Source organism: Narcine bancroftii, chromosome 10, assembly GCF_036971445.1.
Source record: "Narcine bancroftii isolate sNarBan1 chromosome 10, sNarBan1.hap1, whole genome shotgun sequence".
Classification (NCBI taxonomy): domain Eukaryota; kingdom Metazoa; phylum Chordata; class Chondrichthyes; order Torpediniformes; family Narcinidae; genus Narcine; species Narcine bancroftii.
In genome coordinates this window covers 21,942,498-21,951,340 of record NC_091478.1, presented here as the reverse complement: position 1 = coordinate 21,951,340, position 8,843 = coordinate 21,942,498, and the positions used below count along the sequence as shown (strand labels likewise).

At 42.5% G+C, this 8,843-nt stretch overlaps 1 protein-coding gene across 1 annotated transcript in view; it reads right to left on the bottom strand.

The window, feature by feature from the left end:
• Positions 1 to 449: 449 nt before the first annotated feature.
• Positions 450 to 8,843, bottom strand: part of pdzd7a (PDZ domain containing 7a) — an 83,568-nt gene continuing 75,174 nt past the window's right edge. The window contains exon 17 of the mRNA XM_069899475.1: positions 450 to 2,567. Coding sequence (XP_069755576.1) covers positions 2,424 to 2,567 — 144 coding nt within the window. The 3' untranslated portion in view covers positions 450 to 2,423. The remainder of the gene's footprint in view (positions 2,568 to 8,843) is intronic.

The window sequence follows — 8,843 nt, the reverse complement described above, 5'->3', positions numbered from 1 at the left end:
GAGGGTGCCCCGATGGAATATGAAGTGTTGTTCCAACAATTTGCGCGTGGTTTCAAGTTTGGCAATGCATGAGACCATGGACAGACATGTCAGCATGAGAATGGGGTGGGGAATTGAAATGAGTTGCCAGTGGGAGATCATCGCAGCAGACAGAGCGATGGTACTCACTGAAGCAGTCTAATCCTCCCAAAATTTATCCACTCACATTGCATCGGCCATGGATCTTCCCATCATGTAGTCTATTTTCCATTCTATGAACTTTGGTCATCATAGAGAACTTCTCCATAACTCTTGGACTACCAACTTTCATATAATCTGTGACTTACTAATCAGACTGACAGTCACAGTCAAATCATGTAATGATGTTTATTGCCTCATACATATGCACCAAAATTCTTATGTGCTGCAGACAAACACGTAGTTTTGTAAAAAAAAACTAATAGTGTATAACAAATTACTCCAATATAGAAAGGTTATAATAAATAAAAAAGATAGATAATAAATATCCAAATATAAGAGTTCCTGTCTATCACCTGCTTTCAATAGCTAGTGGTGTTTCCACAGGGGCCGGTGACGGGGCTGCTTTTTAAAAAAAAAGTTGGATATTAACGATTTGGATTATGTAATGAACGGCTTTGTAGCCCAGCTTGCAGACGATACGAAGGTAGGTGGAGGAGGAGGTAGTGTAGAGGAAGCATGACAGTTACAGAAGGACTTAGATTGGGATAATGGGCAGAGAAATGGGAAATGAAAGATGATGTCAGAAAGTGTACACTTCGATACAACAAAAAATAAACAGGGCAGACTATTTTTTTTTAAATGAGGAGAAAATTAAAAGTACCCAGATGCATAGGGGCCTGTAGATTAATATGCATGTTGAGATGGAGGTGAAGGCAGCAAATGTAATTCTGGCATTCAAGAGGAATAGAATATTACAGCAGGGATGTGATGTTGAGGCTTCCTAAAGTATTGGTGAGACCTTACTTGTGAGCAATTTTGGGCTCCTCATTTAAGATGGACTAATGTTGGAGTGAGTTCAAAGGAAGTTCACTAGGATGATTCCAGGAAAGGCGTGGACAGAGTAGATGTAGAAAGGCTGTTTCGCATGATGGAAGAGTCTAGGACAAGAGGGCACAACTTCAGGATTGATGTTAGAACAGAGATGGATAGGAATTTCTTCAACCAGGCGGTTGCCAGAGGTGGTTGTGGAGGCCAGGTCATTGGGTGTATTTAAGGCAGAAGTTGATAGATTCTTGATCAGCCAGGGCATCAAAGGCTATGGGGAGAAGGCTAGGCAGTGGGGCTATGTGAAAATAATCAGCTCATGATTAAATGGCAGGGCAGACTATGGGTTGAATAGCCTATTTCTGTTCCTATGTCTTATGGTCTTATGTAACAAGAGTAAGAGCCCCAGCATTGATCCCAGTGTTAACAGGTTTTCATTCACAAAAACACCACTTCCTTCCCCATCTACTATTATCAGGCTTATTTTGGCTCCAATGTGCCAACTTGCCTTGAATCTCTGGGCTTTTTCCTTTTGGACCAGTTTCCCACGAGGATTCTTGTCGAAGGCCTTTTTGAAGTCCATCCAGATCACATCAACCACACTTCCCTCATCAAGGAATTTCTTTTCTGCAACAATGTTGTCAAGTCTTCATTGAGGTCCAATGTGAACTGCAGGGGCAGGAACAATGTGGAGAGGGGGAGCTTCTACCAAGATCAACATTTCTCTGCCCAAAAGAGCATTTGGTAAATAGCATTGGCTCATGTTTCTCTACGAGTTCTGAATAGCTCAAGATGAGATCTTAACTGTATCCATACAAATGAAGTTTTTTTAAGTGCCACAGGCAAGTGGAATAGTTTTCAAAAATATGGGAGTTACTGCCAGAACTATCAGGCGGTCTTTTGTGTACACGAACTAAGTCCTAGACGGTAGATCAACAGTTCCCATAAACCATCCAAATTAAGCTAATCAATAAATCAATAGTTTGAGTCCAACCTTTAAACATTTTGGTGCTCTGTGATAGATGTTATACTCCATTATAACATTATACATAAACTATTTAGCCTTAATGGCGGAGCAGGCTTGATGGGCCATTTTTGGCCTACTCCTGTTCCTACTTCCTATTTACAAAAGTGTAATATATTTACCACAAAATGATTTAAAGACCGTGCACCTGTGAAGGATCTGTACTATGTATTTACAGAGTATTCCTTTACACAGTGTCCATCCAATGTATGGAATTTTAGCAAATTCTTTTAAATCCAGATGGTTCTTAATTGAAGGTTTCAGCATTTGAAGAGGCTCACAGATTCAAATAAATTGAAACTCTTATCAAAATATGACATTTTTCATTTCTGCACTGAGTGGCAGTCAGGAATTAGACTCCTAGAAATCTATCATGTCCTGACAGATTTAGTCTTCAACTGTTCTTGGGTACCTTAACCACAAACACCATTGGCTCCAGCGATTTGTTACTGTAGGATCGGCGAATTATATCCACTGCTTGTCGGTGTGTGACATTTTGTAGGCTTTCTTCATCCACTGAAACCAATTCATAACCAGCCTGCACCAAGGTAACAACAGATTGCAGTTAGTGTTCAATCTTATTTATTCAACTAGTTCCGCATAAACAGCACCTGGAACAAAAGCTTGAGGAATACTCTTTCATTGAAGAATCAGGTCAAAACCAATGAAGGCTTCAATAAGACAAGTAAACACACCAAAATGCTGCAGGAACTCAGCTGGTCTTTTCAGCATCTAAAGAAGTCAAAGATATATTGCTGAAGTTTCAGGCCTGAGCCCTTCTTGAGGAGAACTTCTTCAGGGCAGGCATCCCTTGAAGAGGGATGATCTTTGTCTCCTTTACATGCTAAAAAGACCAGCTGAGTTCCTGCAGCATTTTAGTGTATTAACAACAATCACAGCATTTGCAGCCTATTGTGTTTCAGTCACTTTAATAAAACTACCTGAAACAGAAGGAATTGAGCATTGGTGTCACTTTGATGGAAGCACAGGGAGCCCATAGCAGGAGGAGTAGACATCGTTCACCACCCCCCCACCCCCCACCCCCATTTGTGCTGCACTTACAGAGTAAGGATCACAGTCTAGAGTCCTTCCATCACCGGGCATTGAGAATGAGGAGAAGCCCACCAAACAATTGAGAGGGAGTAACAACAAGGTGCTCCAGTGGTGGCAATACTGCTAAATAGAAAATAAACGTAACAATGTACAGTAATGGAAATGTATGGACATGACAGCAGGCTGCAAAAGGACCTTGGACGGAGCTCTTTTTCTAAATAATTTATCGCGAATGGTCTACTTTTGATTTAAAAAGTCTGTGGATCCAGCACTGTCTCCACCAGCCACATCAGAGCAGCGCAGGTTAGTGCAGCGGTTAATGAAATGCTATTACAGTGCCAGCAACCCGGGTTGAAAACTGGAGTTTGTACGTTCTCCCATCTCTGTGTGAATTTCCTCTTATGCTTTGATTTCCTCCAAAAACATGCTGGGCTGTTGGTTCATTGGAGTTTTGGGGGGTTTGTGGTGGAAGAACCCGTTACCATGCTGCATGTCTAAATTAAAATTAAATCCCTCAGGACGAGAGCTGTAGTGGAAGCATGTGACCCTCCCCCAAAGGTCTGCCTACCAAGAGTAGGCAATGGTATTCTTTTTCAGGTTGGATTAGTGGGGTATAACATGGATCATTACTTTTAATCCCATTTTTAAATCAGGGATTTGATTTGGGGAACCAGATGTGTTTTTAAAAAAATTCCTGAGGACTATAAATGGGGAGGAGGATATAAAGAAGGTTCAAGAGGGCTGATTGAGTGGGTGAGAGCATGTCTGGTACGATATAATGTGGAAAAATATGAAGTTTCTTTTGCAGCAGAATATTTTCTAAATGGTGCGAGTGGGCAACTGGGACAATCAGATGATAAATGAACTCGACTCCCACTGCTGCTCAAAGGGACCTGGGTGTCCTTCTATACCAGTCATTGAAAGTGAACATTATGGTGAAGCAAGCAATTAGGAATGAGCAAACAATACACCGGTTTTTTAATCATATGACTGAAGTATTACAGCAAAGATGTCTTACATGGTCTTGTGAGAGCATTCCTGAAGTAGTGCGTGCGGGCTTAGAAGAGTACTGCACAGGAACAAGTCCTTTGGCGTACATCGTCCGCACCGAACATGATACCCAAATTAAACTCAAACTCTGCTACGTACGCATAATAGATATCCCTCCATTCCTCACATATTTATGGATCTATCTGGAAGCCTCTCAATTCTACTACTGCATCTGCTTCCACCACTACTCCAGGCATCTACCATTCTCTGCTTGAAAAACTTGCCCTGTACATCTCCTTTAAATGATCCCCCTCCCCCCCCCACCTTAAATGCAATGCATGTCCATAAGTATGTAAGGTTTGTATTTTGGGTTCCTTACCTTAAAAAATGAATACACTGGCAATAGAGGGAGTATAAAGACAGTGAATTAGATTTGTTCCATGGATGATAAGAAACTGAGTCGACTAGGCCCATGCCCCCTCCAGAATTATATAGAAAATATTGAAACTGTAATGATACACCACTAGCCTACTGCAGGGGGCGATCTCTGTTCCTGCAGGAAGACCACACCTGGCCGGCGGTCAATCAGCCAACCTGAATAGACCCCTAGGGGGCTAACTCCACCCAGCCGACTGTCAATCATCCAACCGAGCTATAGTCCTGAGCCATCCTCTCCTGAGCAGTCACTCGGGGAGCCACCATCACAGCCACTACTGTAGCAGAGACTTTAAGACAAATAAAGCCTGTTGTACAGTCTCCGAGTTTGTGTCTGCTTACTGTTGCCGCAGCACATCACAGAAACTAACAAAACTCTCACAAGGCTCAATGTGCTAGATACATGCAAGATATGAAATTAGCTTTTTTTTTAATGAAAATATGGTGAATCTTTGGAAGCTCAGTCATTGAGTTCATTCAGATCTAGATGGGTTTCTGGGGAATAATAAGGGAATTGACACAGATGGAGATTTTGTAGAAAATGGGTACAAAGTTACATGCTGCCACAATTTTAAGGAACTGTTAGATTGAAGGAACTCACTTCCAGTTTCAATTCCATACAGAATATTTTGGAGGATCAAGAACTGAGGGCCAAATGGCCTCCTGTTGCTGCTATAACTTTTAGAAAGGAAGGAACGTGAATAGATATTAAGGTCTCTTACTTTTTCTCTTTACTGGTTTTTTTCTCTGTATTGCAGTTTGTTTGCATTTCTATACGTTGAGTCAGTTTATTTTTCGCAAGCCAATAAGTTGTAATTCTGCCTCACCTGCAGGAAACACTATTTCAGGATTGTATGTGATGGCATGTAAAAAATCTGACAATAAATCTGACTCTGAATCTTGATGACACTGTTTGGAACTGGCTCTGGCAAAGCAGTTGTGGATCAGTCGTGTGAACAGGAGTGGGCTGAAAAGCCCTGAGGCATGCGAGTATTCAATGTGACAGTGCTAGACATTCTGCTACTGACCCAGGCAGACTGAGGTCTTCCTGTTAGGAAGTCCAGAATCCAGTTACAGAGAGGAGCATTGACTCCCATTGAGGACAACTTCTCCTGAAGTGATAGCATTAAATGCCAAGCTGAAGTCAATGAACAGCAGCCTGGCACATGAAGTGTCGTTTTCTAGATAGACCAGGACGGAGTGAAGGGATAAGGCTGTAGTATCGTGTGTGGAACGGTTTCTTCTAGAGGCGAATTGAAATGGGTCCAGCATCTCTGGGAGGTGTGCTTTGATGCGTTCCATCACCTGGCGCTTGAAACATTTCAGAATGGTGGAGACCAGTGGCATAGGACGGTAGTCATTGAGGCCAGTTATTGCCACCCTCTTGGGTACCTGGATGATGGTGGCTGTCTTGAACCCTGTGGGAACCACTGCAGTGAGGTATTGAAAATGGCTGTGACATCCTACACTCTAACGCAAATATGGCACTGCTTCCAATATAACATGGGCTAGCAGTTCTAACCGAAACCCTGGGAATCCATAAATCAACAGAATTGATTTCATCAGAATCTATTTTATGGTTAAAAATCAATTAATGGAACAGTAAACGAAAATAAGAACAAAATATCTTTTACAGAAGTTGTAAAACTTCATTTACTTAGAAGAAGGATAACAAAATTAAACAAGAAAGTCTGCAGATGATGGGGTTGACCGCTGTACACAAATGTGCTGAAGAAACTCAGCAGGACACACAGCATCCCCTGGAGGTAAAGGGTAACCAACATTTTGGGCCTGGGCCCTTTTTCATCTGTAAGCTAAAGCAGGGAGGCACCCGAATAAAAACATGGGGGGAAGGGGAGAGGAGAAGTGGAGGAGAGAGAAAGATGCAAGGGGAGGAGCACTGGATACAGGTAGGAGGGTAGAAACGAAATATGAACTTCTACTGGACTTGATAGTCATTGAAGGGATGGAAATTCAAGTATGATCCTCTTGGGAGAGATTCCCAATCTTTTGGTCAGAAATACAGGTACTGGAAAAATAGCTAAATATCTCTACAATATACATTGTGCATTCCTTTACCTTGAAGTACAGGGTCTCAATGAGACGTACAGTAAAACCTCATTAGAAAGCAGTAGTTGTGGTCCAAGATTTCAAACCGCATTACAGCCAAGTCGCGGAACAGATGCATTTACAGCTGGAGACCCACCAAAGTGGTTACCATCTTTACTGCCTCCTCAGTTCAGGAACAATTCATACCCAGTCTAGCCTCCATGTAGTAAAACTGCAGATATCGTGGTTGAAGTAAAAAACACAAAGGTGGTGAACATGAGCAGGTCAAGCACTTTCGTTTATAAAGTTTGGGGTCCACAGACACCCGCGCTATAAGCGATTCCATGGATTAACGAATCGCATTCTAACAAGGTCTCAGTGTACGGTTTAATTTGATAGAAAAGAGCTCTGGATATTTCAAAGGATAGAGAACAGATTCAACCCCCCCCCCCCCCCCCGCCCAATCATTCATATTTGTCAGCAGGATGTCCTTGAAAGTAGAGTGAATTATGGAAATTACTCATAATATTGAATGAACATTACTTCACCTACCACTCTTAAATCAATCCAAAAACCTAAATTGGAGCATGGCCCAAAGACTATTAATGCCTGGTTTCTTTCTCTATAAATCAGTGCCTCAACCATCATTGTAATTTTCAAAGTTAACAGAAATCCTATTTCCATCCATTTTATTTGTTAGTGATGCATTAAAACAAGGAATGCAAAAATGCATTAGCATCCATGGTGACAGATGGGCCAGGCTGTTAAGAACGGCTGGGTTAAAGTGCCAATTTCCATAATTTTTCTGATTTGGAAGTAAAATCTGTTCTGTGCAGTACTATCACTTCACCGGGGAGGCCTGTCAGGGGCAATTATGGTGGAATTATCAGATCTTCATCGAGTACCAATTACCCAAGAATATTTTGGCCCAAAATAAGTCTGCCTTTGCCAGACATTTTTACACCCGAGTGTTTAAAAAATCCAAATTAGGAGTATGTAATGACAAGAGTGCATTAATAAAAAGACTACCGCAATGTGACGCAGCGTGAAACCAGGGCCCTCTGTTAATCTATTGTCTACTGAATGATGGTTCCCAAATAAATAAAGGGGACAGCTGTTGACTTGAGCTTCAAAAAGAATCACGGCTGATTAAGCCTTGCTCTCAATGTGTCAGGCACCATCCTTCTGAGTGCTTCTGCTACCTCCCAGTCCACTTTGGGGCAAAAAAGGATTATGAAGCTGCTCTATGGGTCCAAAACAAGGTTCAAGATTCCTTTTATTGTCATTTAATAATACATTAAAAATATAATAGACTCTATAAACTTTTGTCTGCTCAAGGCAAACAAAGAGACTGCCAGGAGCATTGCCTGGCGCCCCTAACAATAAGCAGAAGCAAAAGACTGTGTCCATGGATTTATCTCCAATGCTCCTGCAGCCACACAGACTCCAGTTAAAATCCTGAACCCCAGATTTAAACCTCCGATACGATCAGGAAGCCTTCAGCGCTCGAAGTCCTTTGAGAGTGCTCCTTTTCCTCAGCACCCGCTTGAATCCCAGTTCTGATAACTGGTTCCCTCGAGCCTGTCTCCAGCAGCCCAGAGCCTGTGAGGATTCTTTGATCACAAGTCGCCAACAGACCACAGCCTCTGTGGGTCCTCCCGCTGCTGAGCCCCTCACTAGCCCACTGCCATGGTCACCTTCCTGTAAGGTTGTCTGCCATGCGTCTTCTGTGTTCTCCCCATTTCTGGTGCCCTGCGCCTGACCACTGCTCCACTGTGCCTGCAACTGCTTGTGGTATGCTGCACACCTTCAGCATTGATTTAAAAAAAACAGGATTTAAAAAAAAGCCAACTCCTTTAACAGGCCACTTAAAGCCTGTACTGATCTGTCAGCATAAGTACGAGGAGGCAGGACGCTGTGGAACAGTGCTCTCTGCTCCCTGCTCTCCCAAGTATCTACCAACACCAGCTGCCATTATAGCAGCTCCACTTTTTTTTTTACACGATGGATACAGAAGGGAGTTGTAGATTTCAATCTATGGGGGGTCCAGTTCCGTCTTAAAGCCAAAGTTATGGGAACTTGACATAAAATTGCCTGTGCGAAAGCTTTATTTAATGGACATTCCAGATTTTATTGACATGCTGTAGTCCTTTGTGACCCAGCAAAGGGAAACTTATTTCCAACTTGCAGGTGACCTGTTCTTGCACTTAAAACTGTTTATTTTCCCCACACAACAGAGGGTTGCAGAGTGGTGCAGCAAGTAGAGCTGCTGCCTCTGAGCTCCAGG